General features: G+C 42.1%; 1 protein-coding gene across 1 annotated transcript in view; it reads left to right on the top strand.

Moving 5' to 3' along the window:
- Positions 1–19,797, top strand: part of lmf1 (lipase maturation factor 1) — a 29,607-nt gene extending 9,810 nt beyond the window's left edge. Inside the window, exons 5-11 of the mRNA XM_079493333.1 lie at positions 6,714–6,779; positions 12,478–12,645; positions 12,748–12,928; positions 15,860–16,013; positions 16,305–16,488; positions 17,471–17,583; positions 18,409–19,797. Coding sequence (XP_079349459.1) covers positions 6,714–6,779; positions 12,478–12,645; positions 12,748–12,928; positions 15,860–16,013; positions 16,305–16,488; positions 17,471–17,583; positions 18,409–18,595 — 1,053 coding nt within the window. The 3' untranslated portion in view covers positions 18,596–19,797. The remainder of the gene's footprint in view (positions 1–6,713; positions 6,780–12,477; positions 12,646–12,747; positions 12,929–15,859; positions 16,014–16,304; positions 16,489–17,470; positions 17,584–18,408) is intronic.
- Positions 19,798–20,695: the final 898 nt, after the last annotated feature.

The following is a 20,695-nucleotide window of genomic DNA, read 5'->3' as shown; positions in this document are numbered from 1 at the left end:
CACCTCGGCTTCGCCTCGGTGGTTAAACTCCCTGTCGGTGAATTATCTCCCGACAATGACCACCTAGCCAGATATTATCCCTTACATATCGGTGTGGCATTGTGCATTGGATATCCAGAGAAATAGAAGTACATAGAAATGTGTCTTCCATCCGAAACAGACTGACAAGACCAATATGACCAAAAGAAAGTGAGAGCTATTCTGATTTACACTCACTTTGGGCCTTGTTTTTAATAGTGCTATGGAATCATGGTTGGACAGAGATAATTTCAGTTCTGAAAAAAAGGGGAAAAAACTATGTTGGTAATGCAGTTGATCGCATCTTGTGGCCAACCCCTTTGTTCAGCACTCTGGATCTTTGTTAGTTTTTATAAGTTTCATGTTAAAGAACATTGGCTACAGTTGAACTGGATCATATCTGTCTCTCTGCTGCCAGAGGGAACTGTTCTCAAATCCTCCTGCCAGCAGCTGAAAAGGTATGTTGGATACAGAGTCTGGGGTCTTGTTGTGGATTTGGACAGCAGCACCGTGAGAATATCATGTTGAGATCAGATCAGAGCAGATCATTTCTGAATGCCAGTGGGCAGCCCACTACCACTACCACATTTTTTTTTATTGAGGTATAGTAGGAAAAGCTTAGAGAGAGGGAGGGGATCTTGGAAGAAAACTCTGCAGGATGCAGTCCTAAGCCAGCAGCGGCATGAATAATTCCAGACAGATATGAGCTTTCTAACCGTTCAGCCATTGATGGACACAATCAGAGCATTTTGAATGCTCTGATTGCTCTGATTGGACTTTGGGATATTATGTTCCATGTCAGTGTTGGGAAGGAATACAGAGCTCTGCTGGCAAGGTGATTTGATTAGGTTGTACTTTTCCGTTTGCTGTTTCAGTTTTTGACCTGGACCTACATTGAAATATGGTTGTTTTTGTGTTTTCGCTGGCATAGCAGTCCGGGCACCTAGTCTACGATGTAGCCTGACCACATGTCGGGTTCAAGTCCCAATGCCCTCCGCATGCCCTCCCCATCTCTCTCTCTGCCCATTTCCTGTACGCCTACTGTCCTATCCATAATAAAGGCATAAAAAGCCCAAAACTAAATCTTAAAAAAGGTGCTGTAGGGCTGGAAGAAACAATGGCAAAAGAACAAACAAAAACACATTTTAAGAAGCTGTCACTCTGATTGGGACACTGGTAGCTTAGATTGTAGAGAAGCGGGTTTGTAACTGGAGAACCACATTGATTCAAATCCCTGCCTGTGTTGGGTTCCAAATTAGCATGGCGCCTTCCCTTCATGTCTTCATTTGATTGAACACTCAGATGACACACTGCTGACATTGATTGTGAGTCCTTATAAACGAGGGGGAGGGTTATTTGGGAGTGAGGAGGTGATTTCAAACCTGGATGCCGTGTCAGTGTGTCACTGTAATTTTCTATCACACGATTAACAACTGTTTACTGCTAGAAGAAGCTAGGGAACAGTAGACCTCCCCAGATTGTGTACATGCAAATGTTTTTCGTATTTCCGCCGTAGTCTGAAAACCCACCTTTTCAGACTCCATCATGGCCCGTAGCACTTGCCCTAGCCCCTTAGATAGCACTTTATGTAGACTTAGATAGCATTTTATACAGACTTATAGCATGTTATGTAGACAGCACTAGAATTGCATTTTATGTAGTCATAGCACTTTATAGTACATATGTATAGTATAGTATGTATAGTTTATATGTATAGTTTCATAGATACACTGTTACGTTCTTAGCTTATGCATGTTTCAAGATAACTCCTTTTTTATGTAAATGATATATTGCCATGCTTTTTGTTATTGCTTAATGTAAATCGCTCTGGATTAAGAGCGTCTGCTAAATGCCTACATTTTAAATTGTATGTCTTATTCAGTAATGTTTACTAAACTTACTCAGATGGTTATACATAGCTCACTATCGTTATATTATGGTTATGTATTTTGTTTGTTCCTTTGCTTAATTTTGTACAAGTCAGGTTTATTTGCATAACTGCAAGGCATTTTGGTATAAACACCGATCAAAGGGAGTTTTAGGGAGTAAATCCACCATCCACTCGGTCAATTAAGAACTGAATGGCCCTCGTTGAGGACCATTCATTCATTAAATTCCCATTGACAATGAATGGAGAATTTTAATTGGGGCGGCGGTGGCTCTGGGGTAGAGTGGCCAGATGGTAACCGCAAGGTTGCCAGTTCGAACTCGGGCTCCCCCAGAGTTAGTGTTGAAGTGTCCTTGAGCAAGACACTGAATCCCTAATTGCTCCTGATGTGCTGGTTGGTGCATTGTATGTAGTCATAGCACTTCATAGTATATAGTGTATAGTAGTGTAGTGTATAGTAGTCATAGCACTTCATAGTATATATGTACAGCATAGTATAGCATATATGTGTAGTTTATATGTATAGTGTCATTATATAGATATGTTCTAGTTATAGTTTATATGTATAGTGTCATTATATAGATATGTTCTAGTCACGTTCTTAGCTTACGCATGTTTCGCGATAAATGCTTTTTACATATGTGATGTATTCCCATGCTTTTGTTCTTGCTTATTGTAAGTCGCTCTGGATTAAGAGCGTCTGCTAAATGCCTAAATTGTAAATTGTAAATTGGTGCTTTGCATGGTTTCTGCCGCCATCGGTGTATGAATGTGTGTGTGAACGGGTGAATGTAATGCACAATCTATGTAAAGCGCCTTGGATAAAGGCGCTATATAAATGCACCATTTACCATTTATAGTGTCTGAGCCAATCGTCTTAGTCTATTTTTGTCTTACACAACATTAAATTCCCATTGACAATGAATGGAGAATCTTACGTCAGTGTCTGAGCAAATCGGCTTAGTCTATTTTTGTCTTACACAACATTAAATTCCCATTGACAATGAATGGAGAATTTTACGTCAGTGTCTGAGCAAATCGGCTTAGTCTATTTTTGTCTTACACAACATTAAATTCCCATTGACAATCAATGAATGGAGAATTTTACATCATAGTGTGAGCAAATCGGCTTAATGTCTATTTTTGTCTTACACAAACATTAAATTCCCATTGACAATGAATGGAGAATTTTACGTCATAGTGTCTGACCAAATAGGCATAGTGTCTATTTTACATCATGATGATAAGAGCGCCCCCCACTTCACACGGGTGTGATTTTTATAGTTTGTGGCGGCAGCCTATAAGTCTCTTTGTCTGACAGGGGCTTGCTTCACTAAATGCTCAGTGTGTACCTGGAGAGCAGGGTCTGTGACTCACCTCGGCTGCATGGAACAAGCCTTTCGCTTTTCTTTCTTTATTTTATTTTTTTTAAGATTCGTTTTGGGCTTTTCCACCTTTATTGATGGTTACAAGTGAAGATAGATAGTGCATATGTGGTATGCGCCTGAACCGCTAGGCCAGCGGGCGCCCCTCACTTTTCTTTCTTAGAACAAAACCCTGTGCTTTATTGGAATCTAACTGTACTGACCAAATTTGTCATGGTCAGGATTTTGTTTCTATTATGGTGACAAATGTATTTGTTATGCCTTGAGGAAGAGGATGGCGATAAAGTTTGTTAGGATCTTAAAAATCTATTGTCTAGCATTCTTTAATTATTTTAACAAGATGCATCTTCTGGGGTCATATAGAGGTTTGTTTCTAATCAATTCATCTCACTAATAACATTTCTCTACACAGAAGATGAGGATTGCAATCGATAACACTCAGCATCTCATGACTGAATTCGATTATCATCCTCTTGGCCTTAAAACATTCTAACACTCCAAATATCCTATTTAAATTTAGTTAGCGAAGTGGAACGGTGGATGATTTCTATTCTGCACTCCCAGCCAGCCTCGTGACCAGCAGATGTGTCAATATTGACAATCTTGTGTCCTGGTTGGAAAAACACCCGATGAAACCCATACTGGAGTATGAAAGATCTGATTCTATTTCTGGTCTTCTAAGTGAAGGTTCCTACGTACATTTATACTTGTTCAGAGGGAATTCGAATGTGTGAATAAATAGGTAAAGCCTTCATTGTTTTTGCTCAGTGACTTTCCAGCAGGACATGTCTGGTTTGAACCTGTGACTTGACCTGTGCCCACACTATTATGACTGTGGCATCAAATTGTTATTCTTTGTTCATGGCATTTACACCAAAACACCTTGCTGCCCTGATTCATTGTGGTGTTCTAGAATTGTACCCTCATCAGTCAAATCTTGCATTTCGGTAGAACTCTGCCTGCCAGCATTGACAGTAAACAGACCAGAACAATGTCTGGAAAGTTTATATGGGTTTTCCTTCCCTTTTCTTCATGTTTTTTCATGTGTATAATTTAACTGAATGGATCTTATATCAGCAGATTTATGTTTTGTAACAAACAATGTGATGCGTCATTTCCCCAGGGCCTGTCTGTCTGTCTGTCTGTCTGTCTGTCTGTCTGTCTGTCTGTCTGTCTGTCTGTCTGTCTGTCTATCTGTCTGTCTGTCTGTCTGTCTGTCTGTCTGTCTGTCTGTCTGTCTGTCTGTCTGTCTGTCTGTCTGTCTGTCTGTCTCTCATTTAAATGTATCAGTTCATCAAAATGTGTTTTAGGTGCTTGATGACATTCAGTATTTCAGTCTACAGTTTGGATTTGTATGGATCTTTCATGGACAAAATCAAGTTCAAGTTGTTGCATTTATCATTCAGCCATGGAAATGCAAATGAACGATAACACTTTTCTGCCCTCTCCATGCCCATTGATTGCTGTTGCTTGGTTTGACAAAAATCCTCTCCATCCACTACCATTGGAAAAAAACATGTTTTTCAGTTGCCTCGTGTTGCTGTTTATGTATATTTTAAACTTGGCCACAGTAAATAGGAACATGTGGGTTGCAGTATATTGTAGCAGTATTTCCCCCCAAAAAACTGGACACAAAATGATTTCCAAACTCAGAATAAACAACCATAAACGTTAAATTAGCATATCTCTCTCATTCCTCACATGTTCTTCTTTTTACTAGGAGAATGAATTGAGACATAATTAGTACTGTAGGAAATATGGCAGGGAGACACCCTGGATTCGAGAAAAGACTCTGTTGGTATTCAGTCTGCCAACCGGAATGGTTCCGGTGACGTCACAGCATGTCTATACTCTTTACTCTAACTGGTACTGTTGAAATGGACTGGTCCAAAGTCCAAACTGACATGCGGTAATAGTTTCCACGATTAGTTGATGGGAACTGGAGAGGAGGGAAAGTAGAATGATTCAGAAAAGGGAGGGAGACAGGAGAGAACAGAGGAACAGGTTAGCAGCAATGGGGTGGGGGGGGGGGGGGGATTCGGAAATGGGGAGATGGGGATGAGGGGAGAAGAAAGGAGGTGGAGTTGAGAGGAAAGGAGAGTCATGGGGGAGATGGGAAGGAAGGAGGGGAGAAATTGGCTTAGGGTTGAATCGAGGACTGAGAATGGAGGGCAGTGAAGATGGAGAGGCTGGGGTAAGGGGGGAGGAGGAGGGGAGAAGCAGCAGTAGCTTCCTTATTAACGGAATCACATTTTTGCTAGCCTTATTGGATTACATGTAATGTCACTGCAATGCAAGAATGCTCAGTGATAAACAGTTTGTTGCTCATGAATTTGCCCGGAATGACCGTCACCACCCTCACTTTTTTCCCCCTTCTTTTATTCAATACAATCTTTCTCTTATGTTTGGATAAACCACCTTGCTCAAGTACTTGAAAAGCATTTATCTCTCACAATAACCTCTTTTTCTTTGGCAGAACTGGATTTCTTCTACTTTTAACAGATGCCGTTTTGAGTGTTGTTTTTTTCTCTGTAATTGCATTTACATTTACCTTTTTAGCCATTTAGCTGATTGCTTTTATCCTGACCACAAATGCAATTATACAATCAAATATAAAAGCATTTGGGATTGGTTTCTGAACTACTTTGTAAGATACTACTTTAACACTGCGGGCAGCAAAGAGTTTCACTGGGAAAGCATAAGGCGCACAGAGATTCATGCTACTTTACCCCAGATACTCCCAAAAAGTAACACTGACTTTGAAGTAGACATTTAAAGAAAAAATGTAAAATAAATATAGTCATGGGCTCTTGAAACGGTCGTCAGCTCCTCTTTATATTGGCTCACTTGGGAAGGACCAAATAATAAGATTCGTTTTGAAGTCCAAATGTATTTTTCCATGGTCAATTTTGAACAGGATGTGTGATTTGAATATGGCTGATTTGATAAACTATCTGTAATATGATTTGGTTATGAAAGATTCACGCTTGTTTATCCTGCGCATGATTTTCAAAATCAAGCCTGTAGAGAGTTTCAGGCTAAATGTATATTTCCGATCATGTACTGTATACTTTCTCGTACAGTGGTGCTGCTATTTGCGGTGCACAATGCTATTGTACGATGAAGCAGAAACTGGGCATAATAATGGAGTTATTTTTTAACTGCATGATCCTCTTTTAGAAAGTCAGTGTTTGCCTTCTTTTTGGTTTGTTGCACAGAATGGTGTGGCATCCACTTGGCTCAGAACGAGTTTTGTTATGCAAGATATTAGGTTCTGCAAAGATAATAAATGGTCATAATTCACAAAATCCAGAGTAACTGGATGAATGAAGGACATTTGTACCAGGGAACCTTTTGTACAGTTGTCAAATAGTGTCAGTGCTTTGATCCAATGACATTTACATTTCCTATACCTTTTCCAGGGTCTCATCAAAATCAGAGGAGACAAATGCTGGAGAGACCTGACCTGCATGGACTATCACTATGAGGTATGTAGTACATAGTCTAGTATTATTTTTTATTTGCAGTTTTTGTAACACTATAGTGCATTTTAATCGCATTTATAATGCATTAGTGCGCTGACCTGTGCACTATAGACCCGACCTACGCATGCGTGTTGCAGTGAATGAGTTACGTAAAGTGTTACCTTACCTGGTAGTTATAATGCATTATGCTGTTCCACTGAATTTATAACGCATTATGACCAGAACTTATAAATTACATTATTATAAGTTATAGTTCTTCACAAACCGTGTTATAAGTTCATGCATAATTAAAAACATGTATAACAAGTGTTATAATGCCTTATTAATGCATTATAATGCATTATAAATGTCGTTTTAAGCCCAACCTTAATATAAAGTCTTACCACAGAGGGTGTCATGATTCTATCTCTTGCATGTGTTTGCATTGAAGAGCGATCAGTGATCAGTGCAGCAATCTGTGAATATATCAAGCAGATGATCGTTACCAACCTCCTGTCTTCCATCTATAAGTAGATTACCTTAACAAACCTCTTCATGAGCCACCAGACCTCATTTCCTCTGTGCCTTCCAGGTGTTCCGGTCTGTTTGCCCACAAGCATTCAGAGTTACCCCTGCATCTTGTACAGTAGTATTAGTATGGGGTATATTGATGTAATGTAAATGCAATGCAAAGATTTAAAAACCCAACCGGTCTCTCTCTCAATAACCGCGTCGCCAATGTTCTCCGGGGCTAGTTTTCTTTTTGCGTGACACCATCGCCGCCACAGAGACCAACCCGGCAGTAAACGGTCTCCCTTAGCCGTCTCCTAAATGATGACAGAAGGGCCACGAAAATCACGTTATCCCGACCGCACCGTGGCAACACATTATGGTAACCGCTGTCTTGGGGTTTCAATAAATCAGCATCTCACACAGGCCGTGTGGTCTTCGCCCTGTCTAATGTTTGTTTTTCCCCACGGGACATTCGGCCACATTGAAACCACACCAGCCTGTCTTCCAGAGAGCCGCAGAGCTGGGAAGCTAGAACGACCATGTTCTGTAATTAACACAGACAGGAATACATTGGCTCCTATGGGACTGGAAAGAAGGGGGTGACAAACTCTAACTCACACACACACACATGCATATGCATTAAAATACTGTGGAGAGCCACAAACACACATACTGTAGCAGGCACAAACACACATACACACAAGTACACCAACTTTAATGCATATAAGAAGCCCCTCCCCTCTCTCTCTCTCTCTCACACACACACACACACACACACACACACACACGCATGCATATGCGTTAAAATACTGTGGAGAGCCACAAACACACATACTGTAGCAGGCACAAACACACATACACACAAGTACACCAACTTTAATGCATAAGAAGCCCCTCCCCTCTCTCTCTCTCTCTCTCTCACACACACACACACACACACACACACACACACACACACACACACACACACACACACACACACCCCGCTGGCATAAAACACAGAAAGGCATACCAACATAAAGTGCATATACAGTATACAGTACACAAAGGCGGACAAACGTACACTCTCCCAAACTAAACAGGCTGTAATAGACGTGGCTCCTGCAGGGCTGGATTGCTGTTGTGGTTTGGGGATTTTTATGGACCAGCGTGTGACCAAAGGAAGTGATTTTGAAATGATTTACTTGACGTACTGTATCTTCCATCATGCTTAAATCCGTCGCAAAACACAGCCCTGGCATATTATAGCAATGTCAACTGAGAGGGAGTGATGATGATGATGATGCAATATCTATGAGGTGTACAGACTAGGAACCATTAAAGAAATAAAAATGATTAACTAACTAACTGTGGGCACCACAAATGTCAGTTTGGATCCATGGGAATTATCGGCAGGGTTTGGCTAATCGGATTGCGGGCTGAAATCATCCATTGTGTAATCAAACGTAATTAGGTGACTCAATGAGTACAAGGGTGGAGGAGAGTCAGTTCTACTTAAAAGTTCAGCTTATTTTGGTTTTTGGTCTCTGTGCCCTTTTCAGGGTTTTTAATGGGAACAAACTTGTACAGTATGTTACAATATCAAAGCCTATATTTACACGTGGAGATTGACAGATTATGGTTTCCATTTCATCGTAGTCTCTGATTTAAGCATGTATTGCACTGGCTGTGTGTGTGTGTGTCTCACTATGAGTTGAGTCAGCGCTATGTTTATGTGGTTCATGTCTATATATTTCTGTCCTAACATTGCCTCTGCCTGAGTCTATTGATGCAAAGAGCATCATGTCTTTGCCCCAACATGCCACATCTATTCATTTTCAGACTCAACAGCAAAGCAAACCCTCCATTTACTCTGTAGTGGTTGACTATCTCTGTTGAGGGTCTCAATGTGTTATTTTCCTTTGTCCTCACATGCTTCTGTAGTGCAGTGTTGTGTAATGAAGGTATAATCTCTCTCTAGTTCATGGGGGTCCAGAGATAGATCTCAACGACTCAACCTTGTCACCGGACGCAGCCTGTTCGGGTTTTGAGTGGCCTTTGGTCTTGTTGTGCTGATTAAGTATCAATAAAGAGACGGCTAAACAGAATAACTAAATATTGTTCACTATTGTGATAAAAGACCATACAGTCCAGAAAAAGGCAGACCTGTGATGGTGAGAGTTCAGAACCACAAGCCAACAGCTTAACTAAACTCTCCAATAAATTAAGTATGGAAGAAGTATTGAAATGTAATTATATGGGAGAACTAGGCTGGCATTGGCCATACTGAATCCTGATCAGTGATCACTAATGGAAAACCACATTATGCATAGAACATGTCATCACCTGAGGATATACAATACATATATATTGTATCTTATTTTCTTCGGGCATGTTTTCTTGTATAACTCCCAACATCCTGAAGCATAATGTAGTGTAGTGTACTGTGGACACGCACGCACGCACGCACGCACGCACGCACGCACGCACGCACGCACGCACACACACACACACACACACACACACACACACACACACACACACACACACACACACAATATGGATTTACCTACATAAATAACCTGTATGCTAAATGCACACATGGACACATATTCATCCATGCATATGTATGTACTCTCACTCACTTGCGCACAGTGCCAAGTGCGCACACACAAAAACAGAATTTTGTTCCCACTTACTGTACGCGTGTGCATACACCCACACACACGCACAAATGGAGCACCGGAAGCCACTGGCGCCAGGTGTGGGCTTATTAAGCTCTCTTGACACACTGTGCTCTTTCAGACCTGTGAAAGAACTACAAATCCCCCTCCCCTACTCCCCCAAACCCGCACATGCGCCACCCTGCTCCACCCTAGGTCTGGGACTGGCTGTGAAGGCCTGTGGAGGTGAACATTTGGCACTGCCACTGTTTGTGTTGGTGTGTTTGTTGTAATGCTAGCTAGATGGGGTTGTTTGGTTATCTGAGGTTACAGGCTCTCTGCCCTGGGCTTTCCAAGGGAGTGGGGGTGATGTTGTGGAACTGGCTGGCTTTTATTCCTTAAATATACATGATGATGATGAGGGCATCGAAGTGTGACGGCTGTCCCCCTTGTTTTTATTTTCACTGCTAATTTTGTTTTTCCAGAGCATAATTGTCAGCTCCTCGCCTAACTTTGTTTGGGTGTACACAACTTTTCCACCATCACGACGGCTGCAGCCCACTCCTGGGGTTCAGATCCTTTATGATTTTAACGATTCCGTTTCCTTAACGATCCCCTCTTAACGCTCTGATTCCTTAATGGTTCCCTTTAGGGATTCCTATAATAAAAAATGTATACATCATTTTGGCCTTCAATACAATTTCAATCATACTTACTTACTCTGGTTCTGGATCCCAATTATTGCGCAGGGAGACACACACACACACACACACAGTCGCGCACACGTGCACGCACAAACGCACGCACGCGCGCGCGCACACACACACAGTTTGTACAAGAACATGTTCACTCGCACAGTGGCGACGAATTACCTGTACAGTACTGTATGTGCACGTGCTAGGGTGTGAATCCAGAATCAAGCAAATCGTACTGTGGTACGAATTTACAATGAATGTATTAGGGCTTTTTATCACACATATGACTCAGTCATATGACTTGGGGAAAAGTCACCAAATGCACATTTCAGCACCATGAACAGGAACGGCGCCTATGCACACCCGCACAGACACACAGTACATGGCATCCACATAAACTTGCTCAAACTCAAGTACAGCACTATGCAAGCCCTGTTGGTCTTATTGATGTTTCCGCAGGACTGCCTCCACCTAAATAAAGTCCCATCTTTATTTAGATGTGGAAATGCCCCTCCACCCCCACACTGTAAATTGCTTACCAATCCCCAAGTCTGTGACATGGGTTTTGTGCCAAAGTAAAGTGGCTAACAACATGGCAACTCTCCTTGTCTATGTTTAGAAAATATTTGCTATGAGTACTATCAATGTCCTCACAGAAGGTGAAAACTTTTCCTAAATTATTATTTGAAATTCGTCTAACCCATTGAGATGTCTTGTTTTTGAGGGGGTCCTCAAATACAGTAATACAAATAATACAAACACACTTAGGCAAAAAATTCAATAAAATAACATCAACCAGACGACGGTCACCCCAAAACATGCTCACCCTGGGTCAAATCCATTGACGATGGAACGGTCAGACCCATGTATGTCTGGCCACCAATCGCACCAGTCAATCTGGCGAGCTCAGAACAGTTGGGCCCGCCAGGTATTTCTGGCCAAAAGAACCTACTCTGCCACGTTTGACGTCTCAGGGGTACTGAGACTGGGGGGGGTGCCTCACTGTTTTTTGCCTAACTTCCTAACTTAATGTTAGGGGGTTAGGGGCTGTCAGACTTTGTTTGGGTGCGTTTCAAGCTTAATACAATAAATAATCTTGTTTCTGCACTAAAAGTATTGGGGTGATGATTTAAGATGAGATACAGAGGAAGGGGAAACGGGTTATTCATAGGTTTAAGATGAAAAATAACAAACCAAACATACTTCTCAGCTAATGTGACTTGCATAATAGCTATCGCTCACTGACAAAACATGCACAGTTGTGTTATATGAGCCTGTGCTTCATTAACCAGGGGGCCATTTCACTGCTAAGAATCTCACTGCTTGACCTGGAAGTCAAAGTGTTGCAGAGGAAGGTGTGACCCCAAATTGTCCCTGCATGGAGTCACTCCCATTCCAACTCCCTCTGTGATTTGCGGAGAAGGATGTGGCTGATGGGACCCCCCACTGACATGCTCTGTGTTTCACCACTAAACTGACAACAGATCGCTGTCAGTGGTCACTTCCTCTCCAGTACAATCCCTCGAGAGACAGAGAACTGACACTGACCTCAGAACAGATGTGTGTGTGTGTGTGTGTGTGTGTGTGTGTGTGTGTGTGTGTGTGTGTGTGTGTGTGTGCGTGTGCGTGTGCATGCGTGTGCGTGTGTGCGTGCTACAGACCACGTCTTTGCCTCTAAAGTTATGTTGGTAAGACATAGTCCCTTTTTTTTTTTTTTTTTTTTTTTTTACATTTCTCATTCCCTTCCCCTTTTCCCTCCATTTTCCGTTCCTCTCCCACTTTCTTCCATTAATCCCTCTTCCTCCCCCCCTTTCTCTCCTAAATAACTGTCTGTCTGTCCGTCTGTCTGTGTGTCTCTCTCTCTCTCTCCAGACCCAGCCGGTGCCTAACCCCATGTCCTATTACATGCACCATTCACCATGGTGGTTCCACCGCTTTGAGACCATGTCGAACCACCTGATTGAGCTCATCTTCCCTGTCTTGACCTTCCTGGGCCGCAGGATGCGCATGTTCAATGGAGTAATCCAGATATTGTTCCAGGTATCACTTTTGTTCTCTTTCTACTCTTTCCACCACGAGAGAAACATGACTTAAATGGAAATAGATTGATTACAAATCTACATGGGTACTTATGTTCTCCAGGTGACTCTGATAGTGAGTGGGAACCTCAGCTTCCTAAACTGGGTTACCATCGTTCCCAGTCTGTCCTGTTTTGACGATGCAACACTGGGCTTCCTGTTTGGCTCACGGAGTGGAGCCAAGAACAAGACCCTGGACATCCAATCCGAGGACATGGACGGACGCACCCCTGAGCCTACCAAAGGTACACACACAGACACACACACACACACACCACACACACACACACACACACACACACACACACACACACACACACACACACACACACACACACACCATCATAAGATGAATACCACAATCCTAGCTACAAGACCCCACTTACCATCAACGGTGCTGCTGTGAAGAGTACAACAAGCACTAAGTTCCTTGCGGTGCATATTGCTGATGACCTCAAGTGGTCCACTAACACCTCAGCTCTCGCCAAGAAAGCCCAGAAACGCTTATACTTCCTGCGGAGACTGAAAAAAGGGAACTCCCTCTATTATGACATAATGAGGAACCATTGAGAGCATCCTGATGTATACTGCATCACTGTCTGGTATGGGAACTCTACAGATGCCGACCACAAGCCCCTCAGAGGATAGTGAGAGCAGCGGAGAAGATCACAGGTGTGTCCCCCCCCCCCCCCCCCCCATATCTGACAATGTACACAGACCGATGTGTCATGTGTCTATTGTGTCCAGCTTTGTGTGATTTAAAAAAAAAGGGAAGCATGAGTTGTGGAGTACGGTATTTTGCTCCTGTGCATGCCCATTGTATATTGTGGAAGTGACAATAAAATCTGATTGAATCAGATTGATTGATTGATCTACGCATCGCATTGTGAGTTCACATTGCATTGCATACCAACTCAGTTGTGACCTGGTCTCCTTATTAGCAATCTGGGAACCTACTGGAAACTGAATCTGTCTTGAGAGATTACCTTTTTTGAAACACACAGCCCAAATACATACAAACACAAACTAAAATTGTTTGTGGGTCGGGCACTACTTTGCTTTCCCATATTTTATTTCAAGAACATAATGAAGGACAGACACAACCCAAGACTGTTTGTGTCAAATTGTCAATACGGACATTTTGCACCTTAATCCCATATACAACGCAATGACTTGTTTGTTGTCACTTCATTGTTGTTTACAATGAAAAGTTGCATTTCCTGTTAGTCCGTCACCCCATGCCTCCATATATGGTCACGCATTGTGACATCATGTCTAGTCACCTATTTTTTTACAGTCTATGCTAGTCACCCACGCCTCCATATATGGTCACGCATCGTGACATCACGTCTCCATATATGGTCAGTCTGACATTATCAAACCCTCTACACTCAAGACACGCTATATATGGCCATGAACCCTGGCCATACCTGGTTTTCATTGTGCATTTTGATCCCATGCCAAATCGACAGCACTCGCCCAGCAGTCTGCCGTCACCCAGGCGGATGCGTGCACGCACCGATCTGCCCCAGCAGCGCGACCTCCACACTCTCACGGTGGAGACTGCCGACGTGCAGCGCCACTGTCTGGACAGGGAACGTCTTATGGAGGACGCTGTCGCGAGCCAGCGTTTAACTCCTGCTTCTCAATTGTGCCGTATTAAGAAGCTCTGTTGTTTCAGCGCGACTTCGGTCACTTCTCGCCCTTAGGCGTCTTACTTTTACTTTTTTTGTGTGTTTCTCTAGCACCTTCACTGACATGACGTCCATGTATATCATGTACAGCATACTTACTTACTTATGCTCTGCTCCCCCAATGGGGCATACGGCATTGGTAATGTTCCTCTACCTATCACGGTCTTTGGCAACCACTTGCGCCTTGCCCCACGAGAGACCCATCTCCAGCAGCTCAGCCTCTACAGTTCTGCGGCAGGTGATCTTGTTGTCTCGGCCTTGTTTCCTTTTCCCCGGGGGTGTCCATCTGAGGGCCACTTTGGAGATCTGCTCTGGGGGCATTCAAAGTACGTGTCCTGCCCATCTTAGTATACATATGCACAGTATACACATATACATGTGTATACATTAACTTATTGTTATTTACATTACAATCCAGTATTATCTCTATTATTATCATCTTGTATTGTATATTGCATTGCTGCTCTTAGCACATCTCTCTTGCAGAACATGTCACAACAGCATTTTTCTGCTTGTAACCCTCTCGATTCTGGATTTCATTAAAAGGTACGTAAGATATTGTGGCGACTGGTGAGCAGGCCTTGTACCCTAGAAGAATTGATTGAAGGTCACCAGGGGCTTCTGCACCTCTGGAGTACTTTGACATTCATAGTACGCACAGCAGGAGCAGATGTGTGTAGTTGGCTCAAGCGGGTATTTACTCCAGTCATAGGAGTCATTTGGGTGGGGGAGGTTCTGGCACTTGGACAGCTGCAGAAGCCAGGAGAAGGAGAAAAAGGCGTGTGAGAGAAAGAGCGAGAGAGACAGGTGGAGGCTGTGTGTTTGGGTTCATAATAATCCACAGTTCTGGATGCAGAGTGAAATTGAATGTGATGCAGTTCGCGTTCTTACATTTAATACTGTGGTTAAACATGTGGTAAAAGCAACACTACTGGACCCATTCTAATGGATCCCAACGGACTCATTACTGGCTTTAGTTCTATGTTGGCTTGTATGTAACTCAATATAAAACAGCCTACTAGATTGTATGTAAGGGCGTTTAAGTAATTCTGTTAAACCCTAAAAGTCCATTTGAAAGTGAAATATCAGGTTATGTTGGACTAATGGTTTTAACATGCATGGGATGAGGTGTGTGATGAAGTAGCCAGGTGGGTATGATGGAATTAGGAGCCGTCTAGTCAAACATTTGTCAATACCAAAACTAAACCATGATGTCACAGGCTAGGCCTTTTCCTGCTCTGGGAATACTGTGGAGTGAGGGAATATTGTACACTTAAACACAAAACGCTCTCTATGACCATTTTGTGTGTGTGTGTGTGTGTGTGTGTGTGTGTGTGTGTGTGTGTGTGTGTGTGTGTGTGTGTGTGTGTGTGTGTGTGTGTGTGTGTGTGTGTGTGTGTGTGTGTGTGTGTGTGTGTGTGTGTGTGTGTGTGTGTGTGTGTGTGTGTGTGTGTGTGTGTGTGTGCACGTGCACGCTATCAGGTATGTTGATGCGTCGGGTGGTGAACGTATCCCTGGGCATTCTCATTGGTTGGCTGAGCATTCCTGTCGTGTTGAACCTGTTGAGTTCCAAGCAGGTGATGAACACTTCGTTCGACCCACTGCGCATCGTCAACACCTACGGAGCCTTTGGCAGGTACTATTGTAAGCCCACCAAAGTCTCCTGGGCCTTATTGGTCCAGAGAGCAGGACAATTCTCATTGACTGCCCAACAGCACCATCTAGTGGGTGACAAGGCTAAAGATTGTCAGGCACAATACATTTTTATAAATATTTTTTATATATATATTGTGGTTGTCACAAAATCCCAAGGCACACACTGTTTGGGAACCTTATTTGACTACAGGCTCTGTAGGACTGCTACTGACCTTGACCTAACGCTAACCCTGACCACTACCTTTCCTCCTTTCCATCCATCCCTCTGCAGCATCACCAAGGAGCGGACGGAGGTGATCTTCCAAGGCACTCTGAGTTCAGATCCCAAGGACCCTGATGCGGTGTGGGAGGAGTACCAGTTCATGTGTAAGCCAGGAGACCTATACCGTCGACCCTGCCTCATCTCCCCCTACCACTACCGACTGGACTGGCTCATGTGGTTCGCAGCTTTCCAGGTGACGAACCACTGTTTTATGTTATATGTTCTGTCATGAGAGGCAGAATGGCATATGGCACTTATTTTTAGTTTTAGCTAGCAGATGGCTTTGTCGGTTCGTTGGGGGAAAATGCGTGAAATTGTTGCTGTTTATTACACATGCCAGTCCATCATGGCGGACAGTCAAAATGTAAGCATTGCTTAACAAATCAGTGATTCAAAAATCACTGATTTGTTAAGCAATGCTTAAAATTAAGTGATAAAACAACGATATATATATATTAAACAGATCAAAAATCCTTAAACCTAGAACACTAAACAAGGGTAATTATTACCTGGACAATTATATTTTTGTAATTTTCATAATGTTGTTGATGTCTGAGGTGAGGTGGGTGGGCCTTTCAGTACCTTCATGATGCTCAGTGACATCATAGAAGGTAGGTTTGTTTTTCTGCCCACATCCCTGTTTTTTTCTACAGGCAGGTGTTTGGGTGAATTTCACCCATGCTCAATAGATGATAGAGTGATCCCATACACCCAGAATGAGCTTTTTTTACCCCTCTCTTTTTTCTTCCACTGGACCATTCTCACATGTCCAAGGAATGGGTGGCCCAAAGGAGAAGTTCCCAGCTCCATTATTGTTTTAGGGATATTTTAGCTCTAGGGTTAATTAGCCATAATCTGTTTTTATTTAATTTAATCCTCATTGGTGCAACCCACCCTTAGTCTTGTTTTTGTAACCTTGACACAGAGCTGAGCTTAGTTCCTGAACTAAATGTAGTCACTAGAGGGCAGTAGATTAATTGTTATTTTCCCACAAGAGCTGAATTGAAAATTTGCCTCAATCTTTTTACTCTCCCATAATAATAATAATAATAATACACTTTATTTATAAAGCACTTTTTAAAACAATGTTACAAAGTGCTTTCCAATACAGGATAAAAAAATAGGTCATTGTCTTTACAAATCTATTCCTCTCTGTCTTTCTCTCTCCTTTACAGACCTATGAGCAGAGTGAATGGGTGATCCATATAGCAGGCCGTCTGCTGTCTAACGACACCACAGTCCTGTCCCTTTTAGACCACAACCCCTTCCAGGGCAGAGAAGCCCCCAGGTAACCAGCAATACAACTAGAGCACACGGCAAAGTGATTTGTCTGTATTATTACAAAGAACAAGGCTCAACATACAGTAAGCTGATTAGATTTCTGCTCAGTTATTGTTTATTTAGCTAGGGACACATGATTGGGGGATTGTGTGTGTGTGTGTGTGTGTGTGTGTGTGTGTGTGTGTGTGTGTGTGTGTGTGTGTGTGTGTGTGTGTGTGTGTGTGTGTGTGTGTGTGTGTGTGTGTGTGTGTGTGTGTGTGTGTCCTTCCGTATTTATTTACAGTACAATCTTCTAAAAAAAACACCAAAAAACACAGTTGACCTGGAAACAGTAGCAATGTGTTTGTATTTAGTGGTTGTGATGTAAAGTTTAAATAACGGGGGTTCTGAGTAAGAAATCATTTTTTAATGAAGTGTAACCAAAATTCTCTAGACTAATCTGGGTAGAAATAAATGTAACGTCAGTTGACAGTCCAGTCCACCTAGCCTTCTAAGAAAGGAGACAGTTTTGGCAGGGTTTGATCCCAGGAAAGCTGGGGTGTATTATTTGGTATTGGATGGTAGACTTTAGCGTTAAAATGGTTGATGGTGCATTTATATAGCGTCTTTATCCTGTGTGCTTTACAAAGTTTATTACATTCACACAAGACAGCCGCTCTACCTCCTGAGCCACTGCGACCCCACAGAGTATTTATTATTGTCTGTAGCCCCCTCTGGTGGAATTAAATGTAATGTGTTTTTACATGTACAGAAAGCATAGACTCTGCTGCCCTCCACTCTCACTCTCTTCACCCTTCTCCTCTTCGCTGCCCCTCTCCTGTCCTCTCCTCAGATGGGTACGTGGACAACACTTCAGGTATAAGTTCAGCCAACCAGGCAGTGCCAGTGCAGTGCAGGGGAAGTGGTGGCTAAGGAAAGAAATTGGTGCTTATTTCCCCGCCGTCAACCTCGAGGGACTCAGGGGCTACTTCAAGTCCAGGAACTGGCCCCACCCACACATACCAACAAACAGGAAGTAAAGTCATGATCTTTGGACAAAAACCGCGCAGTTCCTAACTGACTGGTCGGGTACAGGTTACATATTGAATGAGGGCACTCGACTTAGTCATCTCAGAGGTGTACGCTTCCAGTATAAAGAAAGGTTATGGAGAGTTCTAAAATAAATAAATAATATGAAATATTGAATTATGCTGCAAGTTGAACCATTAAGAATAGATTTTAATGGTTGCAAGAAACATTACAGCGGTTCTTTAGACTACATTCATCGTCAAACCCCCTGAGGTTCTTTGGAGTCCCATCATTTTAAAACATCTGAAGAACTGTTTAATCAACTGCAATTTCAATGTACAGTAAAACACTGTATGACAGCTGAGAAGAGTGGTAAAATCTACCTCCACTGTCAACTAAGAGTAAACTGTGAAAATTATACATTTTTCCCTGCTATATGTCTTATGCTGTGTAACACTGAATGATATTGCCATATTGTGCATTTATTTTTGCCAAACGTTCAGTTATATAATTGTGAGTGAACAGTGGACAAAGTTGTATAATTTCCAAAGAATAAATATTTTCACTTGGAAAAGCACTTCAAAAACATTCCAACATAATTTCTAGGCCAGGAATTCTGCAAATAATAATCTAGTCTGTTTAGGGAGCTGTGTGAAACATATCTTTCAAATCAAAAAGAGGAACCAGTGTATTTAGGTCTGGATATGCAGCCCTACAACCATATGGCATGTAGCTGCAGTAGTGTTATGTATGTACTGTATAAATGATACATTGTCAGTGTCCACACTGACTCAGTACAATGTAATGCATTGTTTCATCAAATCACAACACAAGGTCATGGAACTTCATATGTTACTGTAGATCTCTAACTCAGTATCAATATGGTGCATTTGGATGGTCAAGGTCAAGAAGGCTTAACATATTGTCATACATAACTTCTGAACTTTTACATTATAGAAGGGTGATATTAATTTAATGTGAAAGCTTGTCTCAAGTTGCTGCATTAATACTAATATCTGGGACTTATATAGCGCTTTTCATGGTACTCAAAGACGCTTTGCCTAATGTAAGTCGCTCTGGATTAAAAGCGTCTGCTAAATGCCTAAATTGTAAATTGTGGGAGCCAGGGGAGGGAACATAAGAAAACTTGAAATGAAATTTCCAATGAGATGTAAATTGATGTTGAGGTTTGGCATTTTACGGGTCAACTAAGCCCGGGCAAGATTTGTCAATCTGTCTAGTGTCTACACTTTGTTGAAATCCAAATAAAACAACATTTTAATATTTTTACATTAATAAACGTTGTCATCGTTGTTACCCAGAACCATTACCAACTATATGGATGTCATCATCTGTTTGAATGATAGCCAGACATTTTGTAGAAATGTAATACTTGCAGTTATGCACTCAATGAGGTTTGGACTTTTAAAACCCTAGAACACTAAACATCTGTGATTTTCACCTGGACAATTATATTTTTGTAATTTTCATAATGTTGCTGATGTCTGAGGTGGGTGGGTCTTTCAGTACCTTCATGATGCTCAGTGACATCATAGAAGGTAGGTTTGTTTCCCTGCCTACATCCCTGTTTTTTTCTACAGGCAGGTGTTCGGGTGAATTTCAACCGTGTTTAGTGATAGTGTGATAGAGAGTGGACCTTTTTATTATTATTTTTATATATATATATTTTTTTTGAGTGGTGCAAACCACTCCAACAACTGGCTTTGTACCCGTGTACCCGTGTTTGTTCGTACCAAAAAAACGAGCATGGTTGCTATGGTTAGTTGTAGTTGCACCACTCAGTTCACACGGGTGTGATTTTTTTTAAAGAAGAGTACCTCAAGTTGCTATGTATTGCTGTCTAACAATGTTCCATAGGTAGGTCAAATGAACAACATCTCAAGGATCAGCACTTCTCTGGTCATGATTTACCAGAACAATGTCATGGGTCAGGAGTATTTATTGATATTGGAATAGATTAGGAGGTTTTTTACACACACACGCACACACACACACACACAGTTGTTGTACTGTACCTTTAAGCGCACCGTCCAGAAGCCATGCCTTCTATGCAGCGCGCTCCACACCACAACAAGAGAGAGAGAGAGAGA

Source organism: Electrona antarctica (genome assembly GCF_951216825.1).
Source record: "Electrona antarctica genome assembly, chromosome: 22".
NCBI lineage: Eukaryota > Metazoa > Chordata > Actinopteri > Myctophiformes > Myctophidae > Electrona > Electrona antarctica.
This window is presented reverse-complemented; position numbering and strand designations above follow the sequence as displayed.